This window comes from Stegostoma tigrinum, chromosome 24 (genome assembly GCF_030684315.1).
Source record: "Stegostoma tigrinum isolate sSteTig4 chromosome 24, sSteTig4.hap1, whole genome shotgun sequence".
In the NCBI taxonomy this organism is placed as follows: domain Eukaryota; kingdom Metazoa; phylum Chordata; class Chondrichthyes; order Orectolobiformes; family Stegostomatidae; genus Stegostoma; species Stegostoma tigrinum.
In genome coordinates, this window is record NC_081377.1 from 19,237,590 (window position 1) to 19,256,860 (window position 19,271).

The window sequence follows — 19,271 nt, forward strand, 5'->3', positions numbered from 1 at the left end:
ATCTTACCATTAGCCCTGTACTTTGCCTTCCGGTTACTCCTACCAAAGTGCATCACCTCACTCTTGTCTGCATTAAACTCCATTTGCCACCTCTCAGCCCAGCTCTGCAGCTTATCTATGTCTCTCTGCACCCTACAGCATTCTTTGTCACTATCCACAACTCCACCGACCTTAGTGTCGTCTGCAAACTTATTAACCCATCCTTCTACACCCTCATCCAGGTCATTTATAAAAGTGACAAACAGCAGTGGACCCAACACCGACCCTTGCGGTACACCACTAGTTTCGGGTCCGGTGGTCTCTGGGAAAACGTCAGTTTATATGCAGAAAATAAGGAGGTTGGTGGGGTAGCAGTAAATGATAGGATAGAGCCCAAAGAGAGAGAAAGGCAGTTGGACAGAAAAAAAAGTTGCTAACGATCAAGCTGGGAGAATGAATAGTTGTTAATGGGGACTGTTAATGACTAACAATAGGGGGAGTGTAGCGGCAGGCTATGTGGTAACAAGGCCTGGTGTGTGGGATGCAGGGGAGTTTAGGCCTTAAAATTATTGAACTCCGTATTGAGTCCATAGGGCTGTAGGGTCCCCAAGCGGAAAATGAGGTGTTGTTCATCCAGCTTACATTGGGCTTCACTGAACACTGTAGCAAGCCAGAGACAGATATTGGCCGGGGAACAGGGTGACACATTGAAATGGCAGGCAACAGGTAGTTCTGGGTCTTTTTTGCGAGAACATAGATGTTCTGAGAAGCGGTCGCCAAGTCTACACTTTGTTTCTCCAATGTAGAGAAGACCACATTATGAGCTGTGAATGCAGTAGGACTAGATTCTGGGAAGTGCAGGTGAAGCGTTGCTTCACCTGGAAGGTATGTTTGGGCCCTTGGATACTGGGGAAGTAGGAGTTAAATGGACAGGTGTTGCACCTTCACCGGTCACAGGGGAAGGTGCCATAGGGCTGTGGGGAGGTATAGTAAGTATGGACCAGTGTGTCCTGGAGAGAACAGTCCCTGCAGAAGGTGGTCAAGGGAGGTGTGTGTGTGGTCGGACATGGTGTCTGGTGATCCTGTCTTTGCTTGGTACATCAACCTACTGTCCGAATGTGGATAAAGTGGGTTTCAGTACATAATTCACAAGAAGTAACAGCTACATGCATTTAGGTTCAAAAAGACCAACATTGCATTGGGACCTTTTCATGAGGGGCAGAAAATTACTGAATCAAGAAACAACAGTGAATATGTATGAAAACGTCATTTACAGCACAGGACAGGAACACTTGGTAAAGTTTTTGGACCTTCTTTTACAAAAGGAGGAAGAGATTCACCAAGAGTAGAGCAAAAATAGGAAGGTCAAGCAAGGAGGCAGTTGAAGTTGAAACAGGGACCATTTCCGCTAGCAGCTTCTGCTGTAGAGGTCCTTTTCTTCTAGTTGATGCATAAGTGACAAGCGGCCTAAACCACTCAGTTAGTAGAAAAATTGAGACGTTTCTTTCTTCAGGGCTATGGAAGCATTCACTGCTTTGCCATAGCTCATTGAGTCAAACACCATTTCATCTTTTTAGTGGAAAACTGGATAAATATTTAAAGCAGAAGATGGCATGCATTTGAGTAGGGGTAAAAGTGTATTCAGACTACAGGTGACACAGACATGAAGTAGTAAATGGACTCCAATAGTCTAGAAGTGCAACTTTTAAGTCCAAAATATTTTGTAATCTATTCCTGAAATAATAGGGATGCATGTTTGCTATGAAAAGTTTGATATGTTTAACTGTCCAGGGAAAAAAAACCTTTTAGTCAATCTGACTTTACTCTTTAATAATTATTTGAATCTTGCTTTTAATAAGTGGTCACTTTCCAGACACAAAAAAGGGCTCTCAAACTTACAAAACTCATTCTTAAAACTTTCACTAATTGAAAATGGGGAAATAGAAGATTAAATCACAGCATATTATAATCATAATAAGACTTCATTATAGGCTGACTTCAGCCATGTTCATTCAGCAAGCAATTATTTCTAATCTCATGCCTTCAGTGCTCTTAGGTATGTGTTTAAGCAAACACAGGAAAATCACTGCTCCAAAAATCGGTTATTTTGTTAAAAGTTTGCACAGTCATAACAGTACATTTTAAGCTCTAATTTCACTCTAATGACAGCAAGCTGAAGAAATATTGAGAAAGCCACCTCTACCTGCAATGCTTTGAAATCAAAAAGCCTCGAGTGCTGAACACAGTTTGGCTTTATGAATTTCTGAAAACCCGTTATAAGCTTCCAAGAAATTGGTCCCACCAGATAGGAGATGAACCTTCCTGGTAAAATGTCCTTCATGTCAGGAAAGAGAGGTTCCAGGGTCTGAAAATATCATTTCTCAGTTTGAAGCTTTCAATGCACATTTGGTACTTGTGTATATTCTGCCCTCTACTGGTGCCTAAAACTCCAAACACTTCCCAGGGACAAAAATTAAATGTAGTATTTCCAGTACATTAAAAGCAATTTTGTTTTGTAAGTCAAGACATTGCAACGTTTTTCAAAAAATTGTTTTAATGAATTTATTTGGTGAACGGAGAATATATTCAGAATTTTTAGGAATTAAACGGTTCCCAGATTGTGAGGGAAGTAAGGTGGAGAGTGATGTTAAATTCTCTTAAGGACACTGGATTTAAGCAAAACAGTGTTATGAAGAGTCATTTGCAAGTTACTAGATGCATTATTCAGTTTTATATGTATCCCATTATATTTTTAAGCTTAAAGCAACAAGGGTCTTACAGCACATATAATGTGCCATGATATTCAAGGGAGAAATATCTTTCCACATATAGCAACAGCAAGTAAGATAGCAGATGAATGAATTTTGGTTAGCAATGCAGTGAATATTGGAGCCTTTACCTCCAGCAAACTTGCATATACCAGCTGGTACAGGTCAGATTTTGCCAGAGGGGGTCAGTTCCTCTGCCAACTGAGGTGAATACATGACCTGCTTCCCTTCTCTCTCTGCAGTGCATCTGACATAATCTGATTCACCTTCAGGCAAAGAACTCAATAATGAGTGAAAAACCAACTATTTTAAGCATTCAGGAAAAACTGGCAGAACTTCAGCTTTAAGTATAAGCTGTAAATAATTATCAGCTGCTGGAATCTCCAGAGAAGGTTTAATCCACTGTACATCAAAACAGTTAGAGATGCTACTCATAAGTATGAGACACTGGGACTCAAAGGAGCAACTATACAGGTGTATGAGAGTGCACTACAGAATGATAATAGGAAATTAAGAGTAGCCATAGGAGGGAAGAGGACTAAAGAAAAATGAATTATTTATGACATCCAGCATTTCCTGAAGAATTGGAAGTCAAAAAATCTAGAGATTCTTTGATTGTGGGTAAACAGTGAATAGATCAATTATGCTATTATTACAAATGAAGAAAAGGGACAGAGATGGAAGGCTCAACGGAAATGCATACCCTGAATTTTTGTGATCAGAGATAATGGGAACTCATGCGGATGACCTTAAGACCCTCCACTTCTTCCTGTCCACCTGCATTCCTCATGCAGATGGCCTTAAAGCCCACTGCTTCTTCCTGTCCCGCAGGCCCAACCAGCCCCCCTCCACTACACTCTTATCCGCCTAGCCGAACTTGTCCTCCCCCTCAACAACTTCTCTTTCAATTCCTCCCACTTCCTACAAAGGGGGTGGCCATGGGTACCCGCATGGACCCAAGCTATGCGTGCCTCTTTGTAGATTACGTGGAACAGTCCCTCTTCCGCACCTACGCTGGCCCCAAACCCCACCTCTTCCACCGTTACATCGATGACTGTATTGGCGCCACCTCTTGCTCCCAAGAGGAGCTCGAAAAGTTCATCCACTTCAACACCTTCCACCCCAACCTCAAGTTCACCTGGGCCATCTCCAACACATCCCTGACCTTCTTGGACCTTTGTGTCTCCATCTCAGGCAACCAGCTAGAAATTGATATCCACTTCAAGCCCACTGACTCCCACAGCTACCTAGAACACACCTCCTCCCACCCACCCCCTGCCAAAATTCTATCCCCTATTCCCAATTCCTAATTCCTTTGCCTCCACCACATCTGCTCCCAGGATGAGGCATTCCACTCCCACACATCCCAGATGTCCCGCCAACCCCGGCAGTGGTAGAGAACGCCCTTCACTGTCTCCCCCGCATTTTCCGCAACACATCCCTCACACCCCGCCCCCACAATAACTACCCTAAGAGAATCCCCCCTTGTCCTCACAAACCACCCCAACCTCCAAATACAACACATCATGCTCTGACACTTCTGCCATCTACAATCCGATCCCACCACCCAAGACATTTTTCCATCCACACCCTGGTTTGTCTTCCGGAGAGACCACTCTCTCCCCGTGACTCCCTTGTCCACTCCACACTCCCCTCCAACCCCACCACTCCCGGCACCTTCCCCTGCAACCGCAGGAAGTGCTACACTTTCCCCAACACCTCCTTCCTCACCCCCATCCCAGGCCCCAAGATGACTTTCCATATTAAGCAGATGTTCACCTGCATATCTGCCAATGTAGTATACTGTATCCATGGTACCCGGTGTGGCTTCCTCTACACTGGGGAAACCAAGCGGAGGCTTGGGGACCACTTTGCGGAACACCTCCACTCGTTTTGTAATAAACAACTGCACCTCCCAGTCGCAAACCATTTTAACTCCCCCCTCCCATTCCTTAGATGGCATGTCCATCATAGGCCTCCTGCAGTGCCACAATGATGCCACCCAAAGGTCGCAGGAACAGCAACTCATATTCCACTTGGGAACCCTGCAGCCCAATGGTATCAATGTGGATTTCACAAGCTTCAAAATCTCCCCTTCCCCCACTGCATCCGAAAACCAGCCCAGCTTGTCCTTGCCTCCCTAACGTGTTCTTCCTCTCACCCATCCCTTCTTCCCACCCCAAGCCGCACCTCCATTTCCTACCTACTAACCTCATCCCACCTCCTTGACCTGTCCATCTTCCCTGGACTGACCTATCCCCTCCCTACCTCCCCACCTATCTTCTCCTCTATCCATCTTCGGTCCGCCTACCCCTCTCCCCCTATTTATTTCAGAACCCTCTCCCCTTCCCCCTCTCCGATGAAGGGTCTAGGCCCAAAACATCAGCTTTTGTGCTCCTGAGATGCTGCTTGGCCTGCTGTGTTCATCCAGCTACAAACTTTGTTACCCTGAATTTTTGTTACAGCATCCAACAGTACTGTTAACAAAGTGGAAGAGCCCTGCAGTTCTCCTCCTTCAGAGGCTCATCCAAAAACTGGCCCTTAGGCCTCTTCAAAAGGGGTGAGGCTCTGACACATGTTGCACTCCAAAGACAGGGCAGAACATAGAGGATCAAGTTTGAACCTGTCCAGTGAGGCAAAGAAAGCTAGAGTACCACTAAGCATAGCTCTTACCCTTTGGTGCCAGGGGACATTTTCACCACCACTACTTCAGTTGCCGCAATGGTCCTTCTCAAAAGGAGTGCTAAACTAGAAGAGTGTCAGAATTTTCACCGAGCAAGATTCATGCATTTTGCTAAGAATCCTAAAACAGGCACTGGACCATTTTGCTGCATACCTGAAACTGAGGACCAGATCAGATGTATGACAATGTACCAAAATAGGGTTCATATTCAAAGACAGGAGAAATATTAAATTTCTAGTCAAATGTGCCCAAATAATAAATTTGCTGACAGTGGCCCACATTAAGTTTGGCCTATTTAAAGATATCGCAACTGCAGAAGCACTTCAGGTAGCCAGAGACAAAATAGCTAAATTTTCACTTTCCTTTCATCATTTGTTACACTGCTATAATTCGGCATATAGTTACCAAATTTAAGAGAAACCTGCCTCAATTACAGACTCTGATTCAAAACACTAAGCATCTAGAGAGCTCAAAGAAGTAAAGCCAGAGTATGTTCACTACTGTTTTGAAAAATTAGTGGCCTAAAATTTAGAGCCGTTCCTTGCCTCTCGGGGAGCAGTATTTCAGATTCTGAAAGTAGTCTTTAGAATTGCACATATTAATGTTGTACACAGCCAAAGACAATACAATAAAATGGAAGAATTATTCTGCACACCATCAGCTTTGGTGTTGTGAACAGTGTACATTACACATGGTATGGAACCAGCAAATGCAAATCAAGAGAACAATCTACAGAAGTTAACTAGTCCTAAAATTATAAATTGAGAAAACATGGCATGTAACTAAAACAAGCTAATTATAGACTTTAAAGAAAATAAAGAATATCCTTTAGCACAAGATAATTGCCAATGAATGAGACATGCCAATTTGGTCATCGATTGATAAACACCAAGAACAATGCTGTTCTCATGAGATGATCTGAACATTTATAGAATTATAATCTTAGCATGTCAATTCAACAATACCTATACTGATCTGTTATTCTCAAACATTTTGATTTTAGACAGGAACAGACTGCCTTGGTTGCGGGTAGGGCAGGAAATCAAGGAAAAAGGCGGAAGAAAACATTGCAACACTGGAGATGAAAAATTATTGGTTTATTCCAGCACACATTCTTAAATCCGAATGTGCACATCTTTTTGTAGACAATACAAGGATTCAGTAGGCTGTGTGTATACACCCTCATTGCACAATAATTAAACCTCGGGGGGAAAAAAAAGTGTTAACAGCCCTAACAGCACCTTTGCAAAAACAATCCACTTGAAGGGATTTTTTTTTAAAAAAAGGGAGTTTCAAAGAAGCTGACAGTAGCCACGCAGGCTCCAATTTCACACACGAAGCCAACGCATTAGCGCTTCTTAAAAATTCTTCCCATCTCCAGAATCACACTTTTTGCCCACCATTGTATAACAGGGAAGGCAAATTTATTTATAAACCACTAAAGCCTCTGCAAACAGTAAATCAGTAACTGGTCAGTAGGAATGTCCCAGCAGCTCAGGTTGGTCACATCATCCAACATTTTCCACTCGACAGGAAAGTCTCTCATGAATCACATCTAAACAAACAATACATTGCAAAGCAAACCTGAAAGGTATAGATCACTCAGATTCAAGACTAAAGGTTGGTGAAGATTTCTGTTAGATGTATAGGACTGCAACCACATTTAAGCTTGTTTGTTAACTGCTAGCTTCTGGTCATAATGACATGGAAATTTTCCCCACCTGCTTTAGAACTTGTCATGTTATCAAAATGAAATATTTGTTGAATATGTAAGCAATCTCTCACATCTAAGCTTGAATAGCAAAAGCTTAAGATCTATAGCCTCAAACAAACAAAAAAAATCAAGGGCTATTTAGCAAATAAATTTGCTATGGTCCTTTGTGCTTCAAGTATTTATTACTGTAGAATGTGTAAAATGTAATCTGCCAGATAATTTGATCCAACTTGGGTGATTCTGCTTAAGTGCAAGCTTCAGACATACACCTCAAGTTTGGAATTCAAAACAAAACACAGGCCTAACATTCACAAAATTTGTATATCATTCTCTGATTAGTGCTGACTTATCATTGACCATTAAGAAATTGAAATTACTGAGGCATCCTGATAAGAAAAATAATTTAACAAATCCTTAGATCTTATTCATTTAAAATTACAGAATAATTCTTAGAAGAGTCAGAATTCCATGAAAAGGACAAAACATCTGAAGCCAGTTACAGATTTATTGATAACCCAAGTTTAAAACAGATCCGTGAAAGAAAGAAGCCTTAAATATGAAGGTATCAAGTTATTAGATCAGGAATATGGAAGGGGATTGGTGTTTAAGTGAATACTGAAGCAAGCGAACAACATACACTCAATCAGCAGCAGAGTGTGCTGTTATGAGTTCTGATCACATTGAATGCATACAAAAAAATACAGTGGCAATTTTAAGATGTAATGATAGGGGAGTGTGAAACAGTACATATAGTGGTAATAATAGGGAGTTCTTATGTATTAGGATATGCAATATTTTTGTATAAGGCTTGGAGAGAATAATCAATTAGACATGCTGGTTTGCCACTACCCAAATGTAATATCACTTTCACCCGTTTACTTGATTGGTCAGTTGACCATTTTTCAGTTGCCTTTTATTAAAGCAAAAACTCAATTCACTTAGCTGCCATCAATTAATGAGGCTAAGTGGTTATTCATGGTCAATATTTCATTCAAAATGCTATCAGTAATATTTAGCAGAGATCAACAGCTTGGAGTTCAATTCACTTCATTGCTGTCATGAGTTTGAATGTTCTGAAACACTTGTAAACAGAACTAAATCAAAATTAAATAAGCTTAGGACAACAGTTTCCTGCAGGAATTCGGAACATCTGCAACGCAACTGCAGGATGCTGAAAATCACCATGTCAAACCACACAGCAGGTTCAGGGGCTCCATTTCCCTTCAGTCCATTCTCTATTTGTTTCAATGAAATCCAAGATATTTATTATCTCATTTGCACACATTATGACATTACGCTTTTGCAGTGAAGGAAAATTTCAAGCATTCTAGCTCCACTGAAACTGAAAGGGGGACCAAACTGTAATTTGCAACGTACTCTAGGAATGATATCAGTACCGATTCTAGACCATTCTAAGCAGCAGGATGTGCTATGTGAACTGTCAGGACAAAGTTATTTATGCAGGCAATATCCCCTTTTGAAGTTCTGCATAAATCCCTCAAAACTATAATTGGTCTTTACACAAAGATCAGGTGACTGTAGTTATTTTAATATTGGCAGTAGCAACATCACTACTACAATTATCTCAACTTTCACCTGAGGTCCACAAACCAAAGTCAAAAAAAGAAAACTGTGGTGTTGGGCAGAAAGCAGGGGTGGGAGATGGACATATGACATTTGTAACAATAACAACAATTGTAGAAGTAGTCAGGCCATGAAAATGATGTCATCTTATTCCATTTGTACAGCAGTACAAGTCAGATCAAAAGGCTGAACCAACAAAATATTATTCTGGCATGATTGTGGGTTTGGTACTTTGCAAAGCCACCACTGTACTGACACAGCTAGACCTCCCAGTGTACAGATACAGCTTACAGAATCGCTTAGCGTTAATCCACAAAAGTTCAGGACACAATGTTCTTCTCATCAAGAGAGAGGGCACCGCTCTAATCTTTAATGCAAGTCCTGTTGTGCTCTGCTTGCGTTTTGTTTCATCTGCTGTGCTGTCAGCAGACCTGAATCGTGGGAAATTGGCACAGTCATCCTATGGCTGGGCTACACAGCAGCTCTCGGCGTGCCATTATGAGTCACTGTCTTCATGTTCTGCAAATTCACTTGGTGGCTGCTTGGTCTGTGAGCACTCACTCCAACCTCAAATACCTCATGGATGGCTTTCCGAAAACAATGGAAATTGTAGTCTATCAACCCTGTAACAGATCAATCAGAAATACATCTTTAGTTGTTACTTTTTATCATAACCACTCCTTAAGAAGTAGAAAATTTTTGCCACATTATATAGACAGTATAAAAAGGAGAAGTAATTCAAACTAACCATACTGTAACTTAAGATGAGCTCCACAAGTTAAAAATGCAGGACATGTTGTTCAAAATAATGGAACCACCAAGCAACAGTTAAATGATAAATCAAGAGGACACTTGCAATATTCTTTGCTCATGAAATGTTACAACATACTGCAGTGGAGGCGATGGCCTAAAGGAATTATTGCTGGACTGTTAACCCAGAGATCTAGAAAATGTTCTAGGGACCCAGGTTCGTATCCTGCCACAGCAGATGGTGGAATTTAAATTCAATCAATATCTGGATCTAAAATGACTATGAATCCTAATGTCCTTTAGGGAAGGAAATGTGCCATCCTTAGCCATGTGGCCTACATGTGACTCCAGATCCATAGCAATGTGGGATTCTTAATGGACCTCTGTGAAATCAGGGATGGGCAATAAATGCTGCCTGGCCAGTGATGCCCTCATTCTGTGACTGAAGAGAAGAAAAATACTGGAAAAGTGTACAGTTGGGTTCGATGGTTATTCGGATAGTAACAGTACGTGGGAACATGGGGATGAAGCAGGAGACTGACACGAGTTAACAGAACTGGATACGGCATGATGGGTCAAATTGTCTCTATCTGCACCCTAATAACTCAGAGTTAAGATAGCAGGTATAGTTCCATCCAAGTTAAGAAATCCTCAAATCCAAAATATACAGACAGCTGACACTATTACCTTTCTGGCGTGGGCAAGGGATAGGTTAGTCTTCTGTGCCAGATCCTAAGCATCATAACAGAACAGTTTTATTGGCTTGGCATCTATTTCACTTTATTTAATAGTAAAAGGTAAAATTTAAAATAAAACTGAAGGCAAGTTTTACCAATGCATTAGCAAACATTCTGGATCAAAACTGAAATGTTCTACCACCAACACTTAAGTGGAACACAGCTAGGACCAGCAGCACAGGCTACACAAGTGTAATGCTCAACAGATTGACACACAGAGCATGACTGTATAAAGTGATGTGATCGCTACAAACATTGCAGGGAAAAATTTAGTATATTTATTCATCAGCAACTTAGGCTCTAGTTTACGTTACCTTTTCTCTCAAAACTTTCTTCCCTTAGAATGCATACAAGAGCAAGAAACCTAGTCACTTCCTTCAGGTACAGGACTGTTGTGTTGTTGAGTTTGATAATTGCCATAGACTCTTTATCATATGCACTTCCAGTGCCATCTTCTTTAAGTCTGCAGGGAATTTATTATATGTATTACTTCATAGGTCAAATCTTTCTACTTCTCCATAAAGAAATTTAACACTAATGACTTATTATTTAAAAAAGGAAGGATAGATATACAGAAAATAAACTCAAGTTAAATCATTGACATACTGTAATTTCAAACGCTAGATGGAAGATTATGCAGTTTGCTAGAAAGTCGAGAATAGGAAGCATTTCATTTATTTTCCCAAGGGCGTACTGGACACTACAATATGAATTGAAAAATGACACAACATTCTCTATATCACTGTCTGGAAAAAAAATGTATGCTTTGAAATTTAAAAACTGGAAACAGAGGCAAGATGACAAGTGAAGAATTGGGAGACAGGACTGAAGGTGACAGGTTAAATAGAAAAGGCTGTTTGCAAAAAAAAAGGTAAATTCCAAATTGAGGCCTGATCAGTGTCCGTAACTTTCAGGATCACAGGAACCATATGAAGGCCATTGCATGCTAAGATTTATTCAAGTGATACCAGGAATACAAAACCCCAGTTAGGTAGAGTCTAGAAAAAAGCTAAAGTCATTCCCTGGAGAATCTGAGATGACATGGTGTGAAGCTGGATGAACACAGCAGGCCAAGCAGCAGAGGAGCAGGAAAGTTTGCCATTTTGGGTCGAGACCCTTCTTCTGGAGGGGCGGGGTCTGGTCTCAACCCGAAACGTCAAACTTTCCTGCTTGGCCTGCTGTGTTCATCCAGCTTCACATCGTGTCGTCTCAGATTCTCCAGAATTGGCAGTCCCTACTATCTCTAATTCTTTAGAGCTGAGACAGGTAGAGGTGTTTCAAAAGGTTTTGATGCAGTAAAAGAAGGAGCAACTGTTCCCAGTGACACACAGGTCAGCAGAGGAAAGAGACTTCTGGTAATTGGGAAAGGAAACAGAAGCAATGCAAGGAAATGATTATTTTACCCAACAAAATGTGAGCTAGATACACCTGTCTAAAGATGGTCAAATGAACTCAACACATTTCAAAAGGCATTTAGACAAGTGGTTGAAGAATACATTTCCAGGCCATGGGGAAAATGGCAGGAATTAATTATTTCACAAACTAACTATTAAACTAACTAGTTTAGTAGTACTTGCAGATGGCTAGCACAGACCAAATGGGCAGAATGCCTATTTGTGCCCCTAATTCCAGTATATTGAAACTTACAGATGTGATAAATCTGCACCACTCCACTTCAGTGGGAACTTGTAACCAGTTTGAATAACAAGACTTACATTTGGAGTGGGTACAAGGGAAAACAGAATCATGTTGCAGTGTCTGAAATATTGCTTGAAACAGTTATTACCAGAGGCGGCACAGCAGGATCCTTTAGGCACCAAGTCATAGATCAACTGAAACCATACTGTGCAGGTTTGAGGTTTCCTGCCTTCTTGCAGAAGGGTCAGTAATGAGAGGATACAAATGAGGCAACTGGCAAAAACAGCTAGAGGTGAGATAAGCAGAATTTTTGAGAAAAAAAAAATTTTACAACGTGCTATTGTGCAGATTCAATCACAGCTTTCAAAAGGGAATTGAATAAAAACTAAAGGTGAGGGGGAACTGTTAGGCTACAAAAGAGGACAAGGGAATAAGATTAAGTCAATAGGATTTTTTTCCAAACAGCCGGCACAGGCATTATGGCCGAACCCTGCTGTGCTGTACCATGCTGTGATTGGGATTATAGGAAAACAACTCTCCACAACAGGGATTTTGGAGAAGACCAATTTACTCACGCTCAAACAGAGTGGATGAAAATGAAGCAGATATTTCTTATGACTTAAAACCCAGACACAATAATTGAAAATCAAAATACAGGGTTCAGAAGTGTACCAAAAACTGTAAATATTTATTAATGCTTCTATTTACTTACCCATAAATGCAGGAGACATCAATCACCACATCTATCATATCACAGCACAGTTCATATGACTGCATGTCTACGGGCGAACTGTCCGTGGCAATATAAATTTTACTGACTACGTCAAAAAGAAAGGCTTTCTCAATCCCAGAATTCTGCAGAAAAAAACATTTAGCTTGCCATGATTTTAAAAAATTGCATTAAGAGAAGTAATTTCCACCAACTCAAAACCAATACTTGTCATGCTTTATTTTAGAACTGTGACTGCAAACAGAGCAAAGACAGCATATCAGCAACTGTTTTGGTTACGAAGACGACGAGGGCAGTTAGACTACAATCTCTGTATTTTGGTTGTTAAAATTTCACCTGTAGTCATTACTTGAATACAACATAATCTATTCCTCTGAATTCCAAGTCATTTAATTGAAATTACTTCATTTCTGCAATTCTAAATTCTCACGTTATTGATGGTGCACAACTCAAATTGTTGGAAATTACTTATGGTGCATAAGTGACAAATCAGAAGGAGACTAATCTGAAGCATATGCTGAACAGTACTCAGGGGAAAAAAAACAGAAGGAATGATAATGGAAGAAAAGTAGCCCAGAGAAGCTTCACTAGGTTGATCCTGCGTATGGAAAGATTGAGAGGTTCAGCCTGTTGCATTAAGAGTGAGAATTAACATAAGTGAAACACAAAAGATTCTTAGGAAAATTTTATTGGGTAGATCATGATAAGTTGTTTTCCCCTTGTAGAACAGTACATTCAGAGAGGGTAATCCCAGAGTAAGGGGTTATCCTGTTAGGACAGAGATGACAAATTTCTTCTCAGCAGGCAGTGAATTGCTGGAATTGTTTATCTCCCAGGACTGCACAGACTGGCTCGTTAAGTATAGTTCGATAGTCGGACTTTTAAAATCAGCAAGGGAATCAGGGATTATCTGGGTTTTAAAAAAAAAAGAAAGTGGAGTGAGGATTATCAGATCAGACATGAGTTTACCGAGCAGCAGAGCAGACTTGATAGGCTGAATGGCTTACTTCTGCCCTTATGTTTTGGGATCTAAAAACTGTTAGATTTAGAACTTGCGTAGATTTTTAAAAGTTTTCAAATAAATTATGACACCCATAAAGTTCAGATCTTGAAAAAATCTTCAACTGAAAGCTTTAACAATTTATCGTGCGTAAGATTTTTTTTTAAAAAGTAAAATATTGACAAATGGAGGTTAAGAAAAATAATGAACACCTAAGTGATTAATTGTCAGTCAATTGTGATTGACATTTTCCATTCAGGGTATATATTCCCAATGCAAATACACAGTGTCTTGATCCATCCGTGCTTGCAGAGTTTCACCCAAGATATTACACCAGCTCTTATTTTCTGCCCATGTCAACTGTTAACTCAAAATTCAATTCATTAATTTCTCTTCAATGAGAAAATAAGGCAAATTAAGATAATTTTCAAGAAACTGACGTCACCAACAAAAACAACCCAGGAAGTGTTGCTCTTGTACTAACTTTATGCACAAATCACAGACATTCCCTGCTTCTTTCACTTTTTCCAGATTTATGACGACAATTAGGAATCCCAACATAAAGAGCTTTTAAAATACCTTTAATGCTGAAACCATCCCAAGGAACTTCAGAGGTTTACTTGAAAATAAACAAATGTCAAGTCAAAGGAGGAGCTATTGTACGTGAGAAATAGGTTTGCTCTATCTAGCAGTGACATTAGCCACAAACACAGCGTTTTTTCCCCCCCCAACAAGCTTTGAAAGATGGGATCTCTCCCAACAATAATAACGGCCAAAGCTTATATCCCAGGCAATTCACCAAAGGTTGTGTCTCAGCACAGAAGGACTCAAATTCCCATAAATTAAGGAAATGAGCAAGTGATTTAAACAAAATTGCCTAAATAATTGAAACAATGCACAACCATCTACTAATAGCATCATTTTCTGCCAAAAGAATCAAGTTGCAGAACTTTCCTCCCAGTATTTCCTGAACAAAATGCAGATTACAGTATTATCTTTGTGACTTCAATCTCAAGTTATATTGTACACTGTGCATTGTTTGTGAAGGTTTGGCATTCCACAACACAAAGCATATTGTACTATCATCCAGTAACAGAGTAATTTCAGTGTTTTAAAAAAAAAGATAATTTCAGACTTCTGACATTTTAGTCAAAAATTGTGGTTTAATAAAGTAATTATTCTTCTTTCTCTATTCCAGATTGAAACGCTTTAAAATCTAGGTACTCACCGATATAAAGATGTTAAGTAGATTTTCCAGTGTTGGCAGCTGTGGGATAAGCTTCTGTACAACTTTACTAAATGCTTCAAATATTGAATGATCATAGATGCTGGTCAAGTAAAAGCTGGCCAAAAGACATAGTATAATCTGTAATATTGAACAGCTTAATTCTTCTAAGTCAAAACTATTCAACCAGCCCACAATAAAAAGAAACTGATCAGATTTCAGGCAAATTAAGCTGTGGTTTTAAAACTCAACATGCTTTAGCCAACATTGCGCTGCTTTTCTCAATTTTTAAAAATTCTACATAATTGTAGCAGAGCAATCCTAGGAGTTGAGTTTGCAGAAATACGACTTAAGTAAGCTTTTTCAGCAAACATGATCAAATCCTTCTGAAGCCAGAAACTAAACAATTTGTGGTTAGGTTGCACTGCCTACACTTAATGGCAGGATCACTGCTGGTCATTCTCATGAGGAGAGGATGGATTAATATAGAGCAAAGAGTTTACACCATAAATTGTTTCACAAATCACTGTTCTCAGTAGTAACTTGCCCGACCAGAAAAGTTGCTCTCCTTTTTGATAAACTTCTCTGAAGCTTTGCAACTCTAAACCAGAATGCCCATTAACTGAAACGAAGAGTTTACAGCCCTGTGGTCCACTCAGATTGTAAAGTAACAAAATGAATATGCTGTACATGCAAGCTCATAGTTGACCAGTTTCTCGTCAGAGCTCCTCAAATGATGAGCTGCACATCTCCTTGAAGAGAGATTGTGAAAGAAACATGTACCATCCAAGAGGGTTTTGAAAATAAGACAGACGAGTTACCCTAGTCATACACCCTTGCATTAATGTTAAATTTCAAACAGTAAATCTCCATGAATAGTTTTATTCAGAGACAGACAAATGAAAATCTTAAGGTCACAATATAGTATCAGAAGAAAGCTTAGTTGTTAAAGGCACAACTGGTCTGCAGGAACAGTGCATGTACACTGGAATTGTAAACTGGCAAAGTGACAGTCATGCAAATTGATTAGTTAGAAAGAGGTAAAATAAATTGTCATACAAAATTAAAAACAGATAAGTTAGGAAGGACAAGACAACTGCAAGAAGAACTGTTTAATGTTTTTACAGTTCAAGGCTACTTTAGTGTCAAAATTAATCCCTTAACACAGCTTCAAAATATTAAATGGACATTTGTTTTAATTTGTGATAATTAAAACAATTAAAACTAGTTGTTCTAGAGATGCACCTTTCCCTGGATGTACTGACACAAAGCATTTAAACTGGAAGCAGAGGAAGATCTGGGCCGAAGTCACCCTAAAGGAGTCAAGGTTATTAGGAAAAGCTATACTTGTCCAAACCCGATGAAACTAAGCTTAGTGCGTGTAAATTACATAGGACTTACAACTGAAAACAGGGCATTTGGCACAACCAGTCCATACTGGTGCTTATGTTCACTCAAATCACTTCCCGTCCGTTGTCACCTAGTAGCGTTTGCAGGGATAAGTGTGTTCAAATGAAAACAAAGTGTTTTTTGTTAAGTTAAAAAAGGTATGACTGACCATAAGTTATAGGATAAGAAACAGGCCATTCAGCCCATCCAGTCCCTCCACTATTCAATAATGGCTGATAGATTTCTTAATCCCATTCTCCTGCCTTCCACGCATGTGACTGGGTCACAGCTTGACTGACTATACACATGGTGAATGAGTATACAGTTTTGTACTGCACCAGTCAAACTAAAATTTGTGCCTGCACTCTTTCTAACCAACCTTCAATCTCCCATGTTTAAACACCATAATCTTTATTATCAGCATAACCTGCATGCTTTTCTTATGCGTACCTGATATTCCACAACATGGATCATGTATCATACACTTTAAATATTCCACACTCCTACCATTTTTCAGATTCCTCCAAAATTTCTATTAAGTTTCTTGGAAAATGGCTTATACCGTTAGCCCTTTGTTTCTATTTGGGATGATAGAAAGTTTTTCAATTTCTAAAATTATGAAAGGTTTATTACAGTAAAATGCTTCAAAATTGTTTGATGCTCTTAAAATAGAGGAAGCATAATGAAACAGGGTGAATTAGCACATAGGTGTCAAACGAAAGAAAACTGGTGTGAAATCCTCAGTATTTCCAAATTTTGAAGATATATCTTCAGTCAGCCAGAATCTTATGCTTTCCACACAGTTTTTTTTTTCAAAACAAAAAAGTGACACACCTGCTGTAAGAGACAGCAGCTAGTGTTATAGCAACAGCAATGGACCACTTGGACCTATAAACAATGTGACAGTGTATGTATTACCAATGAATTTTAAAGGTTGAGTAAGGAGGAGACATAACTATTGAGAAAAGTAAGTTAGAGTTAAAACAAGTGGGGGGGGTAGGGGAACAATTGAATTAGAGAAACAAACAATTCACCACTTGTAGGAATGAGACAAGTTTACACAAATTTCTGGGTCAGACAGCTTGGTTATTAATGTATCAACAATTACTGCGTTATTAACATGGCATTTATAAGCATAAATGATGAGTTACCACCTTTATTTGCTGCAGGTTTTAAAAATCTGCAAAGCATAATGAAAGTCCTTTCATGTGACGCTAACTGAACAACATTTCTGGAGAATTTCAGCCAATGTAGAATTTTTGGAGAATTTACATATCAACTATACAATCATTTATTTTACACCAAGATCATAAGATGGATTACAACATTGGACAGTTAAAAAGCTGGAAGCAGAGATTCTAAACTAATTATCAAGACTGTTAAATAACTACAATGATTTACTTTTATATCAAATGGTTAATTACAAGAAATACATTTGAGTGCATTCTACAAAATCAACAAGCCCAACAGAAATGCATCAGGTATCCTGTCATTTACATCACTTACCTTAGGTGCAGTTTCTCTAAACCAGCATCAGCAAGGTCATCATTGGCTCGCTGGTGGATGTCTCTTTGGGTTTCTATCTTGTGATCATCTGACAAGCCATCTACTTTGTGAATGAATACTTCAAAATTGATTTCAGGATTGACCTTGTATGCTCTGGATACTGTCAAGTGAAGTCTTGCTAGAGCTTCCATATAATCATCCTGTTAAGGACATAACATTCATCAAGACAGCGTGTAATGGCAACTGCTGCTCCCAAGACTGAAAGAAACTAGTCGTGAACAGAGCCCAGTCCATTACTCAAGCCAGTATCCGATCCACTGACTTCATCTATACTTACTGCTGCATCAGAAAAGCAACGAACATAAGCAAAGACCCCTCCCACCCGACTATATTCTCCAATCAGGCTGAAGACATAAAAATTTGAATTTATATGTACGTGTATACATAACTTCTTCCTTGCTGTTATCAGGGCTTTTGAATGGACCTCTTTATTGTTAGTGTCTCTGCACATTCTCAGCAGCTGTAACTTTGCTTCCTGCACTCTGTTCTGTTACCTGATGCACTTTTATAGCTATGTTCTGCCTGTAAAGCACATAAGACAACACAACACTTCTCACTGTAACTCAGTCTGTGACACTAATAAAATCAAACTTGACTTTAGAAAGAAGAAAAACCACATTACACCATCAGCATGAAAAAACAAGTTACAGAAGCAAAGAAAATCACATTTGCTTTCCTGAAACAGCAATCACTATAGCATTAACTATCTCATTCACTGTTCAGACCATGTTAACTGCTTTGCCCAGGCAAAAAAAAACAGATCAATTCTGCAGATTATTTGTTGCAGGAGGCAGCTGTATGGATCCTGGCATTGTCATAAAATATCAGAGTTTAAATTAATTTTCAAGGTAAAAGCAACAGCTGTCTCTCTCTTCACCACTTGTCCAAAAATGAACTTTTAGCTCACCTTAAAAGTTGATTCTCTAAATTGCTTAAGAGTGCAAACATTTGCCTATCAGATCTACACATGAGCCATTTCTATTTTTAGTGTACAATGCACAAACAAGAAAGAAAACAAAAACAAGCTTAATGAGGATACTTTGGAAATATGATTCATATCAGAATTCATGCAAAGAGGGAAAGAGGTACTTTAACCAAGAATTACTAGGCTGCAAAAGAGTAAACTCTCCAGAATGAGAGCTGAATGGTAGAGAGTAAAAGCAAAGACTGACTGACTGCCTGCCTACCCCCAAATGAGATCAGTGGTTGAATGATGTCATGAATCACAGTGCAATGTGTCCAGGGAAATAAGTTACGTTAATTGATGAGTACAAGAGAATATAGTTATTAAAACAAAGTTTCCAGCTTGTGTTTAGGTCTCTGGTATTTTCTTCTCAAAATAACTGTAAGCAGAGATTTATATTGGTAATTTTAAGTTTATAAGGATGAAATATTACAGTAAAGTCTAAACAGCTGGGAATCCAGTCATTAGTTTATAAATGTAATCTACTAATGATGGCAGGTTGAGTGATGTGTTGCTGGTGCAATATATGGAAGCTGCTGGAGAT

At 39.3% G+C, this 19,271-nt stretch overlaps 1 protein-coding gene across 1 annotated transcript in view; it reads right to left on the reverse strand.

Moving 5' to 3' along the window:
* Window positions 1–6,512: 6,512 nt before the first annotated feature.
* Window positions 6,513–19,271, reverse strand: part of rragca (Ras-related GTP binding Ca) — a 37,572-nt gene continuing 24,813 nt past the window's right edge. Inside the window, exons 2-6 of the mRNA XM_048557971.2 lie at window positions 17,704–17,903; window positions 14,812–14,926; window positions 12,566–12,708; window positions 10,530–10,678; window positions 6,513–9,351 (exon numbers count right to left, since the gene is read on the reverse strand). Coding sequence (XP_048413928.1) covers window positions 9,200–9,351; window positions 10,530–10,678; window positions 12,566–12,708; window positions 14,812–14,926; window positions 17,704–17,903 — 759 coding nt within the window. The 3' untranslated portion in view covers window positions 6,513–9,199. The remainder of the gene's footprint in view (window positions 9,352–10,529; window positions 10,679–12,565; window positions 12,709–14,811; window positions 14,927–17,703; window positions 17,904–19,271) is intronic.